This window comes from Spea bombifrons, chromosome 2 (genome assembly GCF_027358695.1).
Source record: "Spea bombifrons isolate aSpeBom1 chromosome 2, aSpeBom1.2.pri, whole genome shotgun sequence".
Taxonomy (NCBI): domain Eukaryota; kingdom Metazoa; phylum Chordata; class Amphibia; order Anura; family Pelobatidae; genus Spea; species Spea bombifrons.
In genome coordinates, this window is record NC_071088.1 from 26,292,707 (window position 1) to 26,315,885 (window position 23,179).

Genomic DNA, 23,179 nt, shown 5'->3' on the forward strand with positions numbered 1-23,179 from the left:
CCATTGTCTATTTCCTGATCATCGATCTCAAACCTATTTTTACATTGTCACGGTATAAACGTACAAGCTCAAACAGTAAAATATAAGTGGAGACTTGGCTTAAGAGGAAACCTTAAAGAACTTGAATGTGGTTCCTTCTTTTTAATATTTATAAAGGCAAACACTTGTTTTCATATAAACTGTACTGTACATGTGCCAAACCCAGACAAAGTATCCCTTTATACAAGATCACAAGCAAAACATTGAATATATAGAAAAGGGAGAATCCAGTACAAAAAAAAGAAAAAAAAAAAACACAGAAGTGACTTTCCTGTTTGTCAGTCGGATACCTGCGGCGACAGAGGGAACTAATTAAAAATAAGCCATCATTTGAAGGGAGGACAGTAAGATCAGTTTCTCTCCCCGAAACCAGCCAGAGGTATAGAAGCAGTTGGCAGAAGAGTGCTGGTGATTTTTTTGTTTTTTTAGGGACACAATTTCAAGCCTTTGTGTTGCCTCCCTGTTGGAGATTTTTACAAGAACAGCTGATTGAGAGTAAGCTATAAGGACAGGATACACTTAGGTTCTATGCATGACATGATAACAGAAGAAACTAAAACTGCTCTTTGAGAGACAGCAGTGGGTGAAAGTATACCGGATACCACCCTAGAGCCTCAACATCAAGTACCGCCAGAAGTCCAGCTTCCTGCTTCTCGCCAAACGAGCAGATCGATCAAGAAGTCTTTCGGACCAATTCTTATGTGAGAAGATGCTGAAGACATGCACTGGTGGAGGTACAGATGTTGTTACACAATGCACTAGAACGTAGAGGGTGGCAGGACATTTATAAGTGCATATAAAGGAGGTGTAGGTGCAGCTATGGCATGTACAATAACGTGTCGACTGGCAACTCACTAAATAACCTAAATTATATAGATCCTCAGCAGTTACACTGCGGACTTCAACATATCATGGTTAAAATTATACCAGGTAGCAGCAGGTTTTACAAAGTTGTGTAATGGGAGAAGGTATTTGTTTTTGTCACCACTACTTCACTTGGGCTGCAGGATACGCCACCACAGGGAAAGGTCAACCACAGAAGTCCTTTAACTGAATTATTCACAAGCTTCCTCCCATACATGATATAATCTCAAGAAAAGTAGATTTGGTCTCTAGAGTACGGGGAGAATGACTTAAACCTTCTGTCCCCACAAACTGCAGTCTAATCCTCAACAAAACCCTTTGCGCCTAGCCCTCCCCTTCACAGCCATGCTTTCATTTCTTCCGTTTGCGCCCCCGGCCAGTGTTGGCAGGCTCTGGCTGGAAAGCCTGGTGTTTACGATGCCTCCTCTGGTAAGCGTGTCCTGGAAGATGTTTGCTGAGAAGGTCTTTTGCGCACTGCTCAGTCTTCTCCAAACAAGACATTTCTTGACTTCCTGGTTCATTGTACAGCTCTGCATTTCCAAATACAAGTTTTAGGTCGTTCAGAAACTCCTGCACGGTCTGGTAGTTTCTACACGAGCATTTGCTTTGCATGGTCTGGAAGTCCATTGGGCTTGTGACCACATTTAGATAGTCCTCATTCTCCTCAGTATTTACAGGCTCCCTGTGTAGTAAAACAAACCATGCAAGATATTATACATGGCGTTTAAAAACATAACAAAATGGTAATGCAAATAAGGGGAACTACCATTGTTTTGCAATCATTTAATGGTATAAAGTATATTGGCAAAGCACGTTAAATAATTAAGTTAGATGACATGGCTCTTCATCATGCAACATCTGGCACCACAATTTCTGACAAACCTCAAAAAAAAAAAAAAAGGTTTTAATGGTGTATGGCTTAGAGGAAGATACTAAGAATATTCTGTAAAAATGGTCAGCATACAAGCAATGTTTTGATAAAAGCACCAAAGTTTGCACATGGAACACAAACCTGAAAGGCCAGCTGAATCTATATTTTATCAGCTTGCACAGGACCTCCTCACATTTCTGCAGTTCCTGGTTCTGGCGTCGGGACACTGGCTTGCTCTGCCGTATCTGCGCAAGGAAAGTAGAGTTAATTTTTTTTTTTAAAAGACAACTAATCTTTAGGTTGATCGGTCTTCAATGAGCAAACGTACAGTTCCAAAAATATAAAATTGTTCTCAAGTAACGGAGAAATTGTGGCTTATTCAAGTTCAGTCCGTTTCGGAAGCTTAGCTGAAGGAAGAGAGGCGATTGCAAGATACAGCTATAATTTCTAGTATTATCTCCTCTCATGCCAATAGTATACTCTGAATCTGCTACATGACTCGGCGGCATAGCAGTTGTGGAATAAAAAGGCTCAGAAAATAAAGCACATTCAGATACTTTACTTACCACTTCATCCACGTCAGCATCATTGTCTGGTGATGAACGTTGTCGTGTAGAGCGAGGAGACCGGCGACTGTTCTTGGGTTGGAGTCGCACGCTTGCACGACGCAATTGGTTTGCCTTGCGTTTCGTAGCCTTGCGGGACCGTACTATCGAATTAAAACGAAAGATGTTAAAACAAATTTGACGCATGAGGCAGCGCCTGCGTGATCCGACTATTCTCGCTACCGGCTGCTTGTAGTCAATTGAACTTGGGCTGGATCAGCCGAACATATCCAATGCTTAGAAAATGGGGGATGATAAAGCGTATTGCAAGGAAGACATCATGAAAATATTAAGGGACCATTTATCTATCATATGCATTAAAGTGCATAGAGCACTGGAGTGCCCCTTTAAACTCAGGTATATATGCGAGTGAGATTATATCTTTATAGATCACTACACACAGAAACACGCACGGCACAACAAACGCCGCATTTACATTGACAGACAGAAAGGTGCTATATAATATAGGTGTTACAAATGTTCATGACTTAAAAGCACTTAAGAAAAAAGCATCAAAGAACAAGTATTGAGGCCAACGAATCACATTTTGGGAACGCGTCTTCTGCCAATAATCACCAATGCCTGAAGGACACAGAGCCCGAGTTAGCGAGATGTGGAGCATTAGAGGTCTGATCACTGGAGACAACTGGAGGGAGAGAGACAGTTGTTCCCACCTCAAACCCCCTCCCCAACTTAATCGTTCTGGTACAGCTGCTGCCGGTGAGAGACGAGCAGAGAGCAAACAAAAAGAGGGCCACACAGCGGGATCTCACAGTTGCCAAGTTAATCAGCGGGAACTTAACTGACTTGGGGAATGGGGCAAACACGTGTCTTGTTACTACGACAGGGGCTAAACACCGAGCTTTAACGCCTTTTGCCCCTCTACAACCGCATTCCCCAAGAGGCGGCTGTCACTCGCACAGAAATGCTGATCCCGTTCGATCCCTGGGCTTTCATCTTTATGTCGCACACTCGCACACAAACGTGCCTCTTGTAAATGAAACGACTGCTGAGCGCATGCTGTGCGGGCAGCTCCTGTGTGCCGGAGCCAACAATGTCCCATTCTCTGAAGTCCCGCAAGTCTGCAAATGGCTACAGTTAACCCTTCAACAGATCAGCCAACATGAAACCTAATCTTCACATACTGTCCCAAGCCGTGAAACCTAATCAACTGCTGCTTATAAGTCACACACATAACATTGTAAAATATATCTTATGTCTCTGTACTAGAACTTACTACTGGGCCTTTGTATCAGATGCACAAAATGGCAAGTTAATTGTAGAGGGATGAAAAAGCAGTAATGGTGGAGTGACCAAGCAGCACAACAGCGGAAAGGGAGGGGCACCTCATCTAGAAGTAAACAGTGGGTGACAAAGATGTAACATTATGTCCTGACAATTTAAGAGAAGACTTTGTGACCTTGATGCTGATGCCTTTGAAACAGCAGATCCCCGGCTTATTTATAGAGAACACTTCATCTGTATACTTGGGCATTTTTCCGACTGCATGCATAATATTGTTTAAAAGTTTGGAATGTGAGCAGCGATGTGTGCTTTATTTAGACTGGTTTATAATAAGTGATTATAGTGCACTGTGTACCAGAGACGTTGGACTTGCTGTGGTCTCTGTCTGCGCCAAGATGATCTTGTGATCGGACCACAGAACTGTAGGTTGTGAGACATGTCATACCTTTTTGCTTACTAGGTATAACCAGTCCATCTGGTGAAGCAAGGCAGGGACGGCATATTTGCTTTTTACTCACAAAGGCCCAGATACCGATGTTATGCTAACTGGCGTAACATTTACGGAACACGGAGATTATAGGTGGTGTCGATTTGTTAGAGGCGCGTTAGGTGCTCTGGAAATTCTCTGTGGTTAAGGACGCAGCTAAAGAGTCTTCTTGACACACAGCAGTTTTCCCAAAGCAGACATTGCCAGCTCCCAAAGAACGCATACTGGAGAGAATGTACCCGTATTTTATTGCATGCCTCAAATCAATATAGAAAAACTCACTTTTAAACAAAAATTCCAGAATGATTTAAGGATCATTGGCAAAGAGAAAAAAGCCCAGAAAACCAATGCTGGCAAGTAGTCAAAGCAAATACAGGAAGGAACAGGCAAAACATTCTTCTGAATCTTATAAAGGCTTAAAAGCATAATTTAGGGGCTATGAAGAGGGAATAACCAATGGGATGTTAATGTTTGTATGGGGGCTAATCACACAGATATCCCAATACCTAGATAGGTAATTTTAACCTTGCCATTACTACCTTTGAGCAAGCCTGGTGACAGCAGAACCCAGGGTGTTCCTATTCTAATTGGCCCCGCACATGTCAAGATTTTTGTATGAAGACCCTTTTCCCACATAAATCCACTTACATCTCAATCCCACGTCATTATCTTCATCTTCCTCTTCATAGTCTTTATCGTCCTCGTCGTCGTCCTCCTCAGACGATGACTCTTCCTCCTCCTCATCATTTGTGGAATCTTCCGCGTAATTCCTAGGAAAGGTTTTGTATTAGGTTCAGTAACATACCTTCTTAATAGTTTTAGATGTTCTAGGACTGCACAGGGTGGAGAGATGTAAGATACATGCACATTTCTTATGACTAGTGCCATCGCAGACAAACAGCTTTTGGAAACATTGATCCATTTTGACAGAATATGTTGCCAACTGCAGCACAACGGTACAGTTGCCTCACCTGCCACGAGAACTGCGCCTGGCTGTGGCTGGTTGGCACGCAGGACACAGCCATTCCCCGTCTGGTATGTTTAAAAGCACAGGTCGAAGACAGAAGAGATGGAATGCCTTATTACACTCGTCGCACAAGATCAGCTTGTCATCCTCACCTGCAACAGCAGAAAAGTATTTGTGCTATGCCAGCCACAGTGCCAAAAATCAAACAACTCTCTATAAGCGGTTGGTGTATTAAACCGGCGGAAAAAACCTGAACATGAAATACGCACCTTTCTTTCGACACACTTTACAGCGTGCATTTTCCGAGGACATGTCCCACTTGACGCAGGCATCCAACATCCCGAGTAACACGTGCATGCGGGAAAAGGTTTGAGCTTCACCGATTGCAGACTTCCAGTTTTCCACAGCTGATGCTACCTGCAACACAGACAGAATAGAGTTAAAAATCCAATACAAGACTTTAAAAATAGTGTCCCTTCTCAAAGTATATCGTGTTATAGATGTCTACTGAGGCCCCATCACTGGACAGAACCTATACTCCGTTTCAAAACGTACAATAAGTCCTGCTCAGAAAGGTTTTATGCTAAACAAAAACGGGGTTAACTGAGAAAGACAAGTACCGGAGGGGGCTTATCTTGTCTCATTTGCTCTGGTTCAGTCAGGAGAGAAATTAACACTGACAGAACTAAAACAACAGATGTAAAGGAGGGCATTGTCTGAACCACGCTGGCACATTCCCAGTCGGATACGTCTAGAACTAGAGAGAGAAGTTATAAAACCTTAATACTTCACTGAATCAAGGTATCCCCTGCAGAGTTTAGATTCTGCTTGTTTTGTGTTTGGTTAACCTTAAAAAATATCAATGAATCCATTTAGTCTTCTTGGATTAACTGTCAGCGTGATAAACCTGTGAAACGAAAGGGCTTTCGCGGAACACAACAACTGCCGCAGTTTAAGATCTCAGAGATGAAATTATCATCGTTTGCAAGAAAAACCTACAAACAACACATAATAAAGCCCAACTTGTATTACATCAATGTTAAAGTCTCCATGGTATTCGAGTAGCGGTAGGGCACGGTTTGTCCCGCATGTCTCAGAATAGTAAACGCAGCATGCACTGCCACTGTGTGGACTTCCACATCCTCGTTCATATTTACGCTCCGAGGAGGCACAGCACACGGCCATAAAAGGGGAACTTTCATACAAAACATAAACAAAGTTACGTTCAATCTCTTATCGATCCTGGTATCCCAACTAGAACATTTTGGAACGTAAATAAAGACTTCTCTAAACTAAAGCATTCAAACAGTCTAAGCCATGAAGGAGTAACAGGCAGCATGAGTGTGTAAACAGATTGTACATAATGTGTAGACTGTGCATTATATAAATGTTTTATTATACATGTATTTTACATAAAGAGGGGGCTATATTCACAAGTGCAAAAAAAAAACCTTGACATAAGGTAAGATGTCATTCTGATGGCTTGAAAGCCTCTGGTGCCATTTTGAAAATATACATCGCCTACCACAAAGGTCATCAAAATGTAGTCTACAGGAATCCTATTTGTATTCAGGCGCACAACAAAAGTGTCTCATTACTGAATAATAAACAGTACCCCGAAACACAATGAAATATGCACCCAATGTTCACTTATTGGTTAGTCACATTTCACTGCAATAACTGCTTCAAAGGGACTGAGCAGGATATGCATTTGGTGGGTAAAGTGTGTGTGTGTGCGTGCGAGTGTGTGTGCGCGCGTGCAACCCCCCTATGCACTTAGCTTTAGATTAGAGGGCTTAGAGAGGCCTGGAGTGTACATTTAAAATGAGCTGTCATTTGATAAGTATATTATTTAAGTAATAGTCAGCTCTGTGTTAAGTTGACACACAGACCATCATAGGCATTAGACAGTGGAGTTTCCCCTTTAACCCCTTCGAGACCAGCATTTGGGGACCTCGGCTTCGCTTGAAGACCGCGTATCCATTTAAATTTCCTAGTTCTGTACAGGAACTGAGGGGGATTGTCTGCCACAGATCGCTGAGGTCACCCAGCGGTCAGTAGCAGCCATCCCTCACAATCCCAGCGTTCAGAGCGACGCTGGATCACCCCGGTCTGCTGATGACACGCGACCAGGAAGTACCAGGTACGTCCTGGTCTTGAAGGGGTTAAAGTAATGTTTTCTCCAGGCTGATCAATGCACATTAAGCTACTTTAACAGGCATTCTTCACTGGTAGGGTTTTAAGTGACACTGCACTCTCTCCATGAATTTGTTTTATTATAGTTTTACATAAGATTAAAAGGAAAGGTGTTCCTCGTGATTTTATTTCACCCAGTTTAGCAGACATTGTAAATCTCACACAGATGGAGTTCAGTAGCTGCTAGATCCTCAAAGTAGTTTTTTGCAACTGCTGTCACTATTAAACTAAGTTCACAATAATTGCTATTGTTGAAATCGTAGGAAATGATCCTAATTAACCGTACCTTTGCTTCTTCCACCATTTTCTTCTCCTCATCTTGTTCCTCTGCTTTGGCGGCCGCCTCCTCTGACTGAGCCTTGCGTTTTTTCTGTTTTGGAGCCATGAAGCCCTGGAGGAACTTTTTGATAACAGCAGCTTGAAGAGATATAATGCACTCCCCGAAATCTTTCAGACTTTCAAGTGAGCGGACCTGCCAATGTGGGAAATATATATGAAATTGATATTTAACACTTTTTTGCTCCATTTTTTGTATAGAGATGTGAGAATGTGGCTCATAAACCACAGGCATAAATGAAAGTTCAGTGTATGTACACCAACGCAAAGCTATCCACACACTTTCACTGCGAAAATACTGGCTCAATTATAGGCCGCACCCTAAAAGTTTGATGCTATTTTAAAGATTTAATTTTTTTAATATTTTTTAAAGAAAATACACCTAAATGGTAAAAAGTGTTTTATCTAATAAACAGTAATACATGTATTTTAACATTTTTGGTATCTATTATGCAGTTAGCATATGTTATATATAAACAAATATGGAATTTTAAGGTCCCCCCCCTTAATTCATAATGCACCTTACTTCAGAGCTCAACAAATCACAGGTGCCAGGTTGCCATGGTGACAGAATTTTGTCCTTGCGCCTAGGTGTTTGTCAGCCTCTTACATCCACAAAAAATTGCCCCCGCATCACAACGTGGGGGCGCTGCTGCTGCTGCTATCTGTCCAGGAGTCTGGACAGACCAGCACAGCCACTTCGAGCCCGCCCCCGAGCCTGAGATCACTCCCATGGAGTGATCCTGCAGGCTGAAAACGCGGTTACAGGAAAACCAGCAATCGTGTTTTCAGCTGCCACAGGCAGCTTCAGGGAAGGGGGTTGTGTGTTGATTGGATGGTGACCTGACACAACATCCCCCTGCTGCCTGATCGCTCCATGAGAGCGACAGTGCAGCGTTAACCCCTTCAATGCCGCAGACCAGCAACAGCAAAAACGAGCCCCCACAAGCCCTTTGATGACTCCTGTTGGCATGGAAGCCTACAGCAGTCATCAAAGAGACTCCTCCCTACAATGGCTGGTGTATAGACCAGCAATTGCGTACCAGCTACCAGAGGCAGCTTCAGGGACAGGGGAAGAGGGTTCTGCGGTCTCCACATGAGTGTGGAGGCCAGCCCCAACACTCCCCCTGCTGCCTGATCGCTCCATGAGAGCGTCAGTGCAGCGTTAACCCCTTCAATGCCACAATTGTGTATGACTTTCGTGGCATTGCAGGGTTTAAAACTTGTCCCCACAAGTTTGTGGGGACTAAATATCAGTCAATGCTGTGCTCCAATGGAACATCAACATTGAAAGAGTTAAAAAAAAAAAAAAACACACACACAACAGCACTGACCTGAAAGTCCAGGGTGTTTCCAGGTCAAACGCTGTGAGTTTAGTAAATGGGCTGATGATGATCAGATCACTCCTGACCAACTGTTAGTTTTAAAAAAATCCTGGCTCCTAACTTTTTTAGCTGCCACCTAGATTCACAACAAATTTGTCAAGCCCTGCCTTACTTATAGATAAGCCCCCCCCCCGCCTCAACTTACCAATGCACCACCGGAGAGTAGGGTCCAGGTCCCCTGCAGCGCTGCGGGGGATCTGGATCCTAACCCTGCTGCTTACCCACATCAGAGCTAAAGGGAAAAACACATCCTGCATGTCCCGGGCGTCAGGCGATACGAATTGGGCATCCCTGCGCTAAACCCTGATTATAGGCCGCATCCCCACTTAAAAGACTTAAAGTGGGGGAAAAAGTGTCGCCAAATACGGTAAGTGTAAACCACTATATTGAACTTAAAATAAAATTTGAATACCTTTGCTTCAAACTCTGTTGTGTCATCTAGGTATCCCAGACCTCCCTTCTGCAATCGTGTGGCCACCTCTATTATGTCACTGCGCAGAAAATTGAGCAATTCCACGTGCCCATCACAAGTCTTTAAACCAAGATTCTGCTTTCGAGCGAGGTGTATGGAATGCACAATGTCCTGATATCTGAAAATCACGAAACAGCAAAAAAATAAAAAATAAAAAACACTCCGTCACGCTACAAAACTTTGCATACTACAGTTTATTAAAATAAACCGAACATTTCGGATAAGTGTTTATTCTTAAAACTGCAAATTAAGGTTATTTGTTAAGGGATGTTGGATTACAACATGTAGTATATTCAGCCTCAAGCCTTTACGTTATTTGGTTTACTCACTTGATTCGTAGACGGTCCCTGAGTTCGCTCTCTCGAGCACCCTGTGGGTGCAGGCTGTCCACTAGCTCATCCAGCTCCTTTTGGGTATCACACAGGAACCTGAGTAATATATAACATGTTTTAGTTACATTATACTGGCAGAACACTCAATTAGACACCATATATGTTAATTATTGGTGAAACATTTCACAAGTTATTTCAATGTTTTTTGCTAGCACAACATGCGAGTGAAGGCCTTTGCACTACGACGTCATCACTGCATGACAAGCACAATTAAAACAATCAGATTATGCTTTACAGAGACCTATGTTCATAGTACTGAATTTGCGTTTCTTAATGTTACATATTCACGGTGGAGAAATTAATACTTAGGGGTTGTGATATTGGTTCAATATCAAATGCCATCAACGTCCAAGAATACTTTCTACACGTAAAACATCAATTGAGAAAGCTAACGAATAAGACTGTGCCTTGTTCTCATTACCAGGCCAAAATATGAGACAAGAACTCAACTTACCACAGATTCTGACCCTGTTTGGGGACGGTGGTCTCTACCTGCCTCTCTTCCTTCTGTACGGAATCCTCGGTACCACCAATACTGCTACTGGCATCTTCACTTTCCATGTTACCTTAAAAGTAATAAAAAGTTTAAACAAAATGGAGTTTTTTTTTTTTAAATAAGGCTGCAAATTATCTAGCCCATACACATACCTTCTGCATCCTCTTCTTCAGCCTCCTCAGGCAGTCTGAAGCTATAGTTGATGCTGTCATGAACCCATCCCTTTTCAATATACAGCCCGGGGACTCCATCAGAAAACAGCCAGTACCTGATAATCGGAATAAAGAAGATAGTACACTAATAAATGTTGAGTATTCTAATATGTCATTAAAACAGTGGAATTATAGGTGTGTGTGTGTATTATATATATATATATATATATATATATATATATATATATATATATATATATATATATATATATATATATATATATATATATATATATATATATATATATATATATATATATATACACACACACATACATACACACAAATACAAAAAGGAAGCACTCACCTGAACTAGAATTATAATTAATTAAGACGATTATAAGACAAGGTTTTTTCCAGAGCAAATGCTCGGGGTCATCTTATAATCAGACCTCAAATAGGTCTGACTATGAGACTAAGATCCAGATCCCCCACAGCAATGCAGGGGACCTGGATCCTCCGGTGTTATGCCCCCCCCCAACTTACCGGTGCTTCTGAGTCCCCGGTGCTTAGTCCGGGCAGCATGTAGAGCTCTACGCGATTCGCATAGACAACTTCCGCTCAAGCACGTAGAGCTCTACACGCTGCCCGGACTAAGCACCGGCGACTCAGAAGCACCGGTAAGTTTGGAGGAGGGAGTGGGTGGGAGTGTTAAATGGGGGACATAAGGTATTTCTGGAGGCAGAGTGCTCTGTGAAATGCCTTTTAACCCCCTTAATGCCACTCTGCCTCCAGAAATGCCTTTTAACCCTCTATAAGCCACTCTGCCTCCTGAAATGCCTTATACCTCCCTATATGCCACCCTGCCCCATAATATGCCTTTTAACCCCCTAAATGCCAGAGTGGCATATAGGGGTATAAGGCAATTCTGTAGGCAGAGTGGCACATGGGGGGGGGTCAAAAGGCATATCATGGGGCACAGTGGCATTTAGAGGGTATAAGGCATTTCTGGGGCAGAGTGGCAAGCCTGGGGGCAGATATGCATAACTGGGGGGGGCAGGTTGAAAAGAAAAAAAAGAGAAATAAAAACAAAATATTTCTCAATCATAGCTTTTATTAACAAACAATTGTTCACATAGTATACATGAATTAACATTTACTGGTAAAACTTTTCATATAGGGTGGTCTTATATTCAGGCTTTTTTTCATACATTAATATTCAGATTTCCGGGGGTCGTCTTATAATCGAGCAAATACGGTATAATATAAAATATAATATATATATATATACACATACATACCCCACCCAACACACACAGTGGAACTATAGGTATGGTACTCCACTTCAGATGTTAGGGGTACTAGCAACGGCTATAAAAGTACATCATGTGCAAACTAGTTTAGTAGATCTGAATGATCTTCCTTACCTGTTGTGGTTACGGTCTGTACCAATTGGAGACCTTCTCAGCACAAGTTTAGCTTTAGCAATTCCTTCATGGAACGCTTTCTCCTGAGAAGCTCTCAGCTTCCTTAATTTTTCCTCTTCGGCTTCTTTTTCTAGTCGCTCTGTGGTACAGAATAGCCAAGGTGTACATCATGGTTAATTCACTTATTTTATTCTTGTAATTCTGCTTTTTATTTGTTGTCCACAAAATGTCAACAGCATAAAATATCTGGTTTTATGTTTAGTAACACCTCAATTTGTTTTCAAAAAATAGTCAAATCTCTCTATTTTTATATATATTTTTTTTAATTTAGTATAGGGATAAATATGAGATTTTGCACACACTTCAGTTGTATGGAGATCTACTTTGGGGTCTTTTATGACCTCAGGGAACTCTTAGCACATGTGTCTCTGATGACATGCCTGCCAATGATAGAGTGCCATTACATTCAACAGGACAGCTCAGGGCCACACATTTTGTATCCAGTTGTCAGAGGTCAAACCAGGCTGTCCTCATGTTCACTGGCAGGATACATGATGAGAGTAATTATATAATATACAAAAATATTTATTAAAGGTTTGCGTCAGGTGTTACGACATACACGGTTACTGTATGGTGTTAGCGTAGGAATAATAATTCAACAAGTCTGTATGGTTTAAAATACCCCTTGTAATAAAAGGGATCAACTGCCATACTGTACAAAGTGGTCAAGCAGTGAAGAAAAGGGGTGTTTTAGGTAGTTTTGATCCAATATACATAATTTAACAACAGGCCAGGGGGTAATATATGAAAATAACAACTTGCGGAATTTAAGAAAAAAAAAAAGCTGGCTGTTAATTTTGGCTGGCCCCTAGATCCAAATCAAGTTTGTCGATCCCTGATGTTACGGATAGGTCCTTGGTCCTCTAGGACCAGAGTTTGTGACACATTTCCTATGTCCTTGGTTGAGAAGAGGTTAAACTAAAATTTTTTATTTCTCAGAATCATCTATTAGTCCAACACGTAGACATTGGCTATGAGTTCAGACATAGTACAGTAGCAAAAATAGCAGCAAATCCAGGTAAAGTGGCCAATATATTAAACTACAAGAAACTACTCCAGCATTGAAACTTTAAATATGCACCTGGCCATTAAAACCGAACACAAAACCGCCTCAGCCATTTGAGTCAACGCTGAGAGTAAAAATCTCTGTTGCTGGATGAACACCAACTAAAAAAACCTGTAAATGTAATGCTAACCTCTGGTAAGTTTTTCATATTCCTCCCTTTCTTTCTTTGCTTGCATGGCCTGCAGTCTTCTGCTCTTCACAGCACTGATCATGTCCTCTGCTTCCTGCTCCAGCTGCTGCTCGGTTTTTACCAATTTCTCTGTTTTTTTGACAACCTTTGGCGTAACATTTTCTTCTTTGCCTTTGGCACCCATCTCCTTTCGTTTCTGCTTTTCAGCACGCTTCTTGTCATTCTCCTCCTTCAGAATAGCGAGCCTCTCCTTCCACAGCTCAGCGGAGGTCTGCTGTTTTGCTTCCACATGGTCTTGCACAGAGTAAGTCATAAGGATACGGTGGCAGAGAGCAGCAAGGATATGAAGCTTCTCCGCCGTGGTTAGCTCAAAAAACTCAGATGTTTCCAGCTTCTCCAAGAACTCATCCTCCACCTCATCATCCTGAAAGACGGCAGAGCCCTCGCTGCCTTCTTCCCCCTTGTCTGATACTTCACTTTCTCCAGCAGGAGAGTCAGACTTGCGCAAGCACATACGAACAAGTTCAGAGGCGGAGTGTAATGTGAGAGGGATTTCGGACAGTTTCATGTTCAATTCACCGTAATCCTCTGCAATCTCATCCTGCAGAAGGGTCTGAAGAAGCACTACAAGCACTCTGTTGAGGTACAGGAAGCCACCTTTTTCTGCTGCAAGAGCCTCCATTAATGATACAGATGTCACAGGATACTGCCCGTCCGGCAAAAGAAGGTCTGAGTAACAGCTCAGAAACTCCACCACCATCGCAACATCTCCAAACAGCGTATTTGGAAGCCCTTCTGGGGTGTCTACAAGTTTAAAGGCTGGAAGATTCTTGCCAGTCAGTTCCTGATCCTCATACCGCTTCTGCTTTTCTAAACGCTCTTGCCTCTCTTTCTCTTTGCGTTGCCTAGCCTTCTCTTTGATCCGTGCTTTTAAAGCTGCTCGCTTCTGCCTCAGGTGCTCTTCTCGCTGCTCCTCAGTCATCATAGCCCAGCGTTTGCGTTCTTCCAACAGATTGTATCTTTTCTGCACCATTTCTCGTAGCTCATCGGGCAGCCTGCCGCGATCATCAGCAGACAGAAGTCGTGCCACTTTTGAGATGAGGGCAGATATCGCATTCTTCCTGTCTTCACGATTCTTATTATCCCGATAGTAAGCGATCAAATGAAGAGCAGCAGCAGGGAGCTGCTTCTGGGTTTTATTGTTCGACCTTGCAACACCTGAACCACTTTTTGGTGGTCGTGATGCTTTAGAAGAACCTTTAGTCATCTCCAATAAGGTCATCTGTTTCATCCTTGGGTTCTTCAGACCCTTTTTAGGGGAGCGGGCTTTGCCAGAAACTTTCTGACCATTCATAACTTGTGATTTTCCAACTTTGGATTTTTTCTTGTCTTGTTTTTTACCGGAAAGACCTGCAGAGGAACCTTTCTTGTTGCCATTGATATTTGCATTAAGTTTAGATGAATTCATAATCTTCATTAGTTGTTCAATTTCTTCAGGTGAGGCTTCGCCTCCTAGATTCTTTAATTTCAGTGGTGACCCATTTGTCTTCTTATGGTTACCCTGACACCACAAGGTGGGACTGAGAGGAGACTTTGTTTTGTCGCCATCTGATTTTGCTTTTTTAGCAGGCTTCTGATCAGGGGACCCCAAGCTCTTTCTTTTTGTTGCAGGAGATGGATTAGACGTCATGTACTAGAAAGTAAAGGTAAGAGTGTCAAATATCTGTTTGCAGTGAGCATAAATCTAATGATACAAGACACTTGGTGAATAAGCACTCAGACACAGGAACAAAGCAAGCATAATATTTCATTTTTTGCACAGAATTCAATGAAAAATGCATAGAATTCTTATCTTGTGGAGGGATGGCTCTTTTCCCCAAGGATGTTAGAAACTCTCCTGGGCAACCGATTGCAATGCGTGCGATAAGCAAGCGGGGGGGGGGGGTAATGAGTCCTCCCTTGATCAGGTATTCAAACATTATTGGTAGATCAGCGCTTGCACCATTACCATGCTTACAGGTGACAGCTCAGGCTGTCTGTAACAGATATAAAGATATGCCCTGAGAGGCATCTTGTCATCTTTATGTAGGCATCGGTAGACCAAAAGCAGATAGCAATTGCGTAATCAAGTTTAGAATGAGATAAAACAAAATCAAGACTAAATATAAATTAAAAGGGGGAAAAGTTAAATCTTACTTTATGTGGATCCAGCAAAAAGTCACTGAACTTGCTAGGGAGAGAATACTTTTTCACCAGCTCGTCTTCAGCCACCCATGGTGCATTTTCACCTGTCCCAATACGCATTGAGTAATGCCGGATGAAGTATCTTAGGATCTCCTTGTTGGGAGGTCTTTCTGAGCGGTACAGGCTATCTACAGGAACATGGCTGATTACCTAAAAACATATATAAAGAGAATACAAAATCTGAATGTGGTGTTTGTAAACAGGACACAAAACGTGCAACACCCAAATTAACCCCTTCAATCCCCTATGGACATACCGGGACGTCCAAAAAACCCCTCTCAAGAATCCCCTATGGACGCACCGGTACGTCCAGCCCTTCTTGCAGCGTCAGGGACACATCCCTGCCGCTGCACGGGAGATCGGGCTGTCGTTTGACAGTCTGGACTCCCCACTGACAGCAGAAGCCGGCATCCCTGCAAAGCTGTTAAATTTTAAACTGCCCGATCGCGCCATCGGGCATTCCCTTCCGGGTTGAGTCACTGCTGACGTAACCCGGAAGTTCATCAGACGCTGCGATCTCTATGCTCGTCTGTATGGACCTGCATAGAGATCACAGTGTGATCGGTGCAGGGGGATCACGGGGAGGGGAGTGAGAAACCATGTCTCTCAACCCCCTCCGATCCTGAAACAGAAAAGGAGAAAAAAAACAAAACGTTTATACATTTAAAAAATAAAAAAAATTCATTAAAATAATAAAAAAATAATAATGTCAGCTAAGTGATCTCATTGTGATATCACTGGCATGTTCAGGAGGTCCCTAAGAGGACCTCTAACCATTTTTGTTTTAAAAAAAATAAATATATATAAAAAAGATAATCATAAAAAATTTTAAAAAACCTTACATGCCATTACCCTAGCATAACATCTACCCAGTATAACCCTCCTGCCCCGTTCAACCCCCAAACCCGTTAAGCCATAGGCATAAAAATTATACAAAAAATGCACTCCTTATAGTATGTTCCCTGGTGCTGGGAAAGTATGGAAAATCTATATAAATTAGGTATTTCTGAAATCAGGACACCTGAATTGATAAACTTTACCTAATTTTGTGAGGATTCAGAGGGAAAATTTTAAAAATTAGGTTTTTATTTTTTTCTTCTTATTTTCGCTAGTTTTTACTAAATTTCTCATTCTAAATTTTCAGCTAATCATCCAACTATGGAATCAAAAGAAAGCGCTATCTCTCCTTGAACAATATATTGTTTACAAGGGTACAGTATTCACAGGAAAAGAGAATAATCGGTGAACCGACATAGCGCAAAAATGGCAAAGTTGCTCTGGGACTTGAGGTACCAAAAACCCCTGGGATTAAAGGGGTTAAGCATCAAATGAAACCATAACATGTCCCCACTGTACTAGTCAAATGATTCTCCAGAGTACAGAGACCACCACAAGCCTATGAGAAAAGCACATTTAAATAAAAACACTTTAGCTGACATTTAACCACTACCAGAATACAAAAATATGGCAGGCTTAGCAAGTTTGAAAAATCTTAGATTATTCAGAATCTTTGGTATAAAGGATATCACCAACACTTTGGGGATGGTTGACACTGGGAATTACTATTTGAGACAACACCATTGTCATGTACCTTGTCCTCATTCAGAAGTTTCACATCATATTTATGTGGCAGGAATTTGGGAGGAACCCATTTTTTCTCCTCCTTCTTTAAGCTAACAGGAAGTTTTCGTGGGGACCGTCTGGCTCTGTCATCTTGGCGAGAAAGGAAAAAAAGAACCAAAGTTTACAAAAACAAATTACTTCCTGGGCAACATTTACAAATGTGGACTATGCATGAACACACACGAGTCATGTCACTGGGTTACTAAAGCTACTTCAAACTTTTTTAAGGATCGAGAGGTATAAAAGCATCAACAATGCTGTTCGTTGTAATTTAGAAACTTCCACTTTAAACCATATTTAAAAAGAAAAAGAAAAAAGACACTTCACTATTTTTGTGTTATTTGCATACTTAATCATACTGTGTAAGGCTCATACACCTGATTTTAATTTAAGTTCTTTCTTACATTACACATTGTAAGTAGTGCTATTAAGTCAGGTAATTTAGCTAAAGAATATCTTTGCTCAATACATATGGTTGTATTCACATTACAACATACACAGGAAGTATCACTGAACATAAGATTTCATTATATAGGTTTAGTAGCTCTTACTACATACTTTCCTTTAGGTTGCCAAGTGTATCCAACTGACTGCTTTCTTCCTTCAGTTGGTTGTCCTGAGCCACTCGATTAGAGTTTTCCTTATCACTAGACGGAGAGTCACAGGCCGTATCAGGTTTCTTCTCTGAAGGCTGCTGTTCATCATTCTCTTGCGGATGGATATGTACTATTTTAACTCGCAGGTACTTCTCTGGTCCCACCTTTAACAAAATGAAATACAGAGAAACTTCATTCGCAGATTTTACAACTTGAGGTCTACGTTTTAGCATAAATACAGCTAGCTGCATTCTCACAGTAGTTGGTCACGTTTACTAGTTTATACAGAGCACTGCATAACATTTACCAAACTAAATAAGTCAGACTTTATCATCTATAAACATATTTCCAATAACAAAAAGGCAATACATTAATTTAAATCAAAACACAATCACACATTACATGCAAAGATAAAAGAAAACTATTTTTGGCTCCTAAATAGTTGTTTGTCTTCTTGCATTTGCCCAGTTCTGCATCCATCAAAATGTAACAGCCTTCAACTTTTTCAGACCCAATGAGCTTTTATCAAAAAAAAACTCTTTAATATAGGAATAATAATAATAATAATAGAGTTTCATACTGCACACAAAGTAGCTGCATACCTCAAAGTCACACTCCTCGCCTACAGCATACTTGGTCATAATTTCCATCCACGCCTGGTCAACCAGCTTGTCCAGAGAGATGGTATTATGATGGACAAGCTCCAACACCTGTTTTTCATACCACACAGGGAACTCTTCCTTCAGCCTGACAAAATAGATAAAATGTTATGGCAAACTGCCCAGTTTCGTAGTCATTTTGTACATATATTGTATTATGATAAAAGGCTTAGCATATACACCAAGTGATTGATGGTTAACAATGGTTGTGCATTGAGCACAGTTCTGGTACGACATGCTACTCACAGCTCTGCTACTTCCTGTTCTTCATCCCAGGCCTCTTTGTGTGTCAGCTGATTGCTTCCGGTGCTTTTGCACGTCCATATCCTTTCTGCATAGCGTTCCAGTCGCGCTTCGTACTCTCTGCAACACACTGGATAAGGAAAACAGACCGGACTACGGCAAATGCCGTAACCTAAGCCCTACTTTGTCGAGATTGTAATATAACCATAAACTCATCTTCAGACACAGCAGGAAATAAACCAGAGTCCTTAAAATCCAGTCAAACAGGTAACGAAATACTCGTGACTGTGTACTAACGTATCCATACCTATTGTACACCAAAATACTTATTACACAACTGCATTTAATCTACCTACCCCCTTTATTATACTGTCAACAATTACATATGTTTATGCCAAGTAAACCTATAGAGAACACGGTTTGTGTGGAGTTAAGCATTAGCGGGTATGTAAGAGCCTGGTTACTACCGCGTGTTGCTATGACATCAGAGGCAAAAGGAAGCAGAGATAACCAGCTTACACACTAATCTCCGCTGTACCCTTGCCAGGGAGATGCAGATCTCGCCCCAGCACACAGCTTTGAATCTTTTAGGGGCTTTATACAGAATAGTGACTGATGTTTGGCCGGCTACTGGTATATATAATGGAAGCAACTACATCCTACTCTGCCCCGTGGTTCACGGCGTGACATCGCAAGGTCCAGAGTAGCACCTAAGAACGTTTGCCGTTATCCAACGACATCCCCTATCACAGGAACGGTGGGCAGCTGGCAGCGTTGCCATGTACCGGTTACCGCGGTTTAATTCAATAACATCCATGCCAACTGGAAGACAGTTTAATAAATTGAGGACCTTTAATAAAATGGTAGAGATTTTCCCTAAGCGAAGCATATAGCGTAATAAGTTTTTTTTTTTTGTTCTATGGCAACAACTTATGTCACGTGACACTGAAACCCAGAATTTGACTGCCTTTAAGAACTTTTCGGCCGATCTAGCCTGCCCTTTAATCCTGCTATAAAGACTCAAGCACCAATCGGTCCTTGGTCTCGTTTTATATACAGGATAACCACATGCCTGGGCCATGGATGTGGAAACTACACAGGTAGATTGTGAGTAAGTGTTGCAGGGGTGGGGGTAAATACAGTACGTTATTCGGACAACTAACCGCAGCCAACGGTGGAACAAAAACAGCAGAAATTAGAGAAACGAACCCTCAGATGGCACTGCTTGGTGAACTAAACAGCATCACTCAAACTGAGTATAGACATGTTTAATGGCTAGAGTTGGACACCCATAAAGTTAACTTAAGGAAGATATTTTATGTAACAGAGGCATTATTAAACACTAATCTACAAACACCAGACAACGCGAGACTTGTTCCCACAGAAATCTTGTGGTGCTGCCATCACTGCAAGGGATTCTGGGTAAGCGAGAGCAAATTAGGTTAACCTTTTTGCCTCTATATCCACTTTATCCATGGATCCCTTGGAGCAAATGTATAAAGGATTAGAGGCTGTGGTACAGCAGGCATTTGCTCCAAGGGATCCATGTATAAAGTGGATATAGAGGCAAAAAGGTGATGACCGTTAACCTAATTTGCTCTCGCCTACCCAGATGGGAAGAGCGAGTCTCTGGGCTTGTCTGGTGGTTGTAGATCAGTGTTTAATGATACCTCTGCTACCCCGTGAATGTAAGTGGAGGGGTTTTCCATCACAACATATGTTGTGTGATCATAACATGTTAAGTAGCATATCTGCATTTTAAGTGGATTGCGATTAGGGAATGTTTGTAGTAGTAAGAATGAAAAAACACCTTCAACTATTCTGTCCTGTCTAGCAAAGGCATTGAGAATAGACCAGAGGCAGGAGATAGACACCGCAAGCTACTGTAGATCAGAAGATTGTGTTAGTAAAGAGCAAACTGTAACAATGACGCACTGCCGCATCAAGCGAGCAACAAAAGGAAAACAAAATAAACCAGCACAGGGGAACAAGACCGAATTAACAGCGAATTAAAAGCAATGTTTTATATGTAGATAAGACTCCAAGGAAAAGCTCTCGCCGTTTAGCAGCATCCGAGGCAAAAAGGAAAGACGAATACCTGAAAGCTGGATAAGCTAATGGTCAAACTGTAACCTGCATGTTGCTTCATCATTTTAATGAGCAAGACAATGACCAGGGAAGAACTTAAAGTATTGAAACATATGTCTTCCAAAATCTGTTTACACGCAGAGTACTGATGGATCAGTCAAAACCAACAGGAAAGAACAAAACCAAGCTGTCACGCATAACGTGAGCTTTAAAAAATTGCTGAAGCCATATACAGGGTGCATTAAAAACAGCGGCTCTGGAGTCAGATGCTAACTAGTACCAACACTATACTTTTAAAGCATACTTACATACAATACTACCGAGTAACAGTAGCCTAATTGTTTAGAGGGGGGGGGGATTACAGAAAGCTTTTATAGATTTGTTACGGTACACAAGCTATTAGCACATACATAAACTAAATTGGCTTTATGAAGAAAGGAAAAGAAATCCTCCTGGCTAAATAGGCAAGCGAGTAATCGCCGTAAGGATCCAGAAAGAGGAAATTGTTTTTCTCCTTAGATGAATTTGCACTAACACTTCCCACCATGAATCACGTTGGCAGATAGACCAGCGATAACTTGCAAAGCTGTATTTGCTACCCAGGTTGTACTGGTGCGTAAAAGAACACAATAATAATAATAAATACTAAAGTGTCATTTAACTGTCAAGACGTCGTAGATCTCAGTTTAACACAAGTGGGTCAACTATTTGCTACAATTCAGCCAGCGGTCTACAAGCAGATGTTATGTTGCAAGACATTATGTAACATGTTATAGAACGACACTTAAAGACACCTAAAAAATATCTTGTTACAAGGAAAGTTGTAACAAAATTACCTACTTTTAAAGCTTTCGATTACAAGTAGCGAGCAATAGAAAACATGAAGTATTGATCCACCGCAGAGGATGCCGCAGACGAGACTAATCTAAACCCAATTTCACATTAAACTGGGAAATCAGGGACTACAAAATTATATTGTTATGATATACATCAGCTATGTCTACGTTAACCCATTTTATACAAAAACAATAAAAAAAACAATAGGTAAAAGACAAGTTTCTAGTCACTCGCCCCATCTTATCGCCTGCATGTTCAGCTCTGTAGGCAAAACGTCACCTTACGAAGCCACCATATGGGTGCGACATGCGATAAAAGCCGTATCTTGATCTGCTGTACGTAAATATCACAAGAGTAATTAGGCCACGAACGTCTTCAACTCTAAAGGCACCAGATACACCAGTATAACCAGTAACAGTGAAGATCAACTGGGATCCCTTTGCCAACAAGAGATTTTCTTCCGAAATAATCCCCATACTGCATAGCATGCAATGCCCAGGACAAGCAGGTGGTCTCTCCCCAGCCGATCCCCCCCATCACATCTGTACTGTCGGCCACTCACAATACCCCCTGTCTCCCTGATGGTGGCCTCCAGAGCAACAAAGGATCTCCATCAACAAGCAAACTATAAAACGCGTTCACCTCACAGTGCCTACTCAGCCCTGGCATTCCAGGAGTTAATAGGACAGAAGACTAGAAACTGCTGCAAACAAACAAAAACAAAACAACACGTCACATCACAAACGGAGAGTACAGATACTCCGGCTTTAATACGACCTGCCTCCAAAAAGCGTGGCAACGAGCCGGTTAATGGTTGTATAACACGGTCATAATAAGCGTCCTCCCCTTATGGCCCACACCGAGCCCATAATATAAGGATACTCCAGACTCCTGAAAGCCTCCTTGGTGTGCTCCACAATAAACACTCCCTCTTCACTGCCGGGTGCCTCAGTCAGCGGCTTCACCAGAGGGAAGGGTTTGCGGCCCAGCAGCGGCGCCATCCCAGGAGAAGAGAAAGGGGATGGTGCGTGTGTCCGGAGAGAACAGGTTTGCTATGCCGTGATTGACCCTAGTTGCAGCACTCAAGGAGTTGGAAAAAAAGACCCCCAAAGCCTGTCACTCCAGACCCCCGCCGGTTTCCCGCCCTATAACACACACAAAAAGAGAAGGGATTGAAAAATGGCGGGAGATTCCCTTCCGTCGCCGGCTCCCTCCTCCTCCTCCACTTCGCAGCACATACGAACCTGAATACGCTGACAGCTTGTCTACGCCCACGCCTCAATGCAATTGGTTAGTCCTAAAGCGGCGCTGCATTCTACGTCCTCACTATTCGATATTCAAGAACACTTCGCCCCACCCATTTTATTTTTACCTTCTACTGATGAAGATTGGTTGCATCGCGCGCAACGGGGTCGCAGATGTCATCAAGACTTTTTTTTATTCAAATAACTTTATTATACGCACAGTATATATTCATTGACAGCAACAACATCCGGGCATCGGATTGCTTTGTATAATTTGCTTACGCCTATTACCTTTGATCACGCCCACTAGGTTTTTTTTTTTCGGCCTCCTAGAGTCGAGCTTGGAGCGTTCGAGTTATTGGTGGAAGCAATTGACTACGCTTTCTCGTTCCTACCGTATTAGCTGTAATATTAGCGTCTTGTTGTATTAAATCTGTTACTATTCAAGCTCGTTT

The 23,179-nt window shown here is 41.9% G+C and overlaps 1 protein-coding gene across 1 annotated transcript; it reads right to left on the reverse strand.

Moving 5' to 3' along the window:
• Positions 1-126: 126 nt before the first annotated feature.
• Positions 127-22,695, reverse strand: BAZ1B (bromodomain adjacent to zinc finger domain 1B). The gene is made up of 19 exons (XM_053457238.1): positions 22,363-22,695; positions 18,559-18,675; positions 18,256-18,400; positions 17,616-17,817; positions 17,026-17,147; positions 15,387-15,584; positions 13,191-14,883; positions 11,935-12,073; positions 10,508-10,623; positions 10,314-10,425; positions 9,797-9,895; positions 9,408-9,585; positions 7,561-7,746; positions 5,348-5,495; positions 5,083-5,230; positions 4,760-4,881; positions 2,341-2,483; positions 1,916-2,019; positions 127-1,585 (listed from the first exon to the last, which is right to left on the reverse strand). Exons 1-19 carry the CDS (start codon positions 22,479-22,481, stop codon positions 1,255-1,257), a joined length of 4,422 nt encoding a protein of 1,473 aa, XP_053313213.1. The 5' UTR covers positions 22,482-22,695; the 3' UTR covers positions 127-1,254.
• Positions 22,696-23,179: the final 484 nt, after the last annotated feature.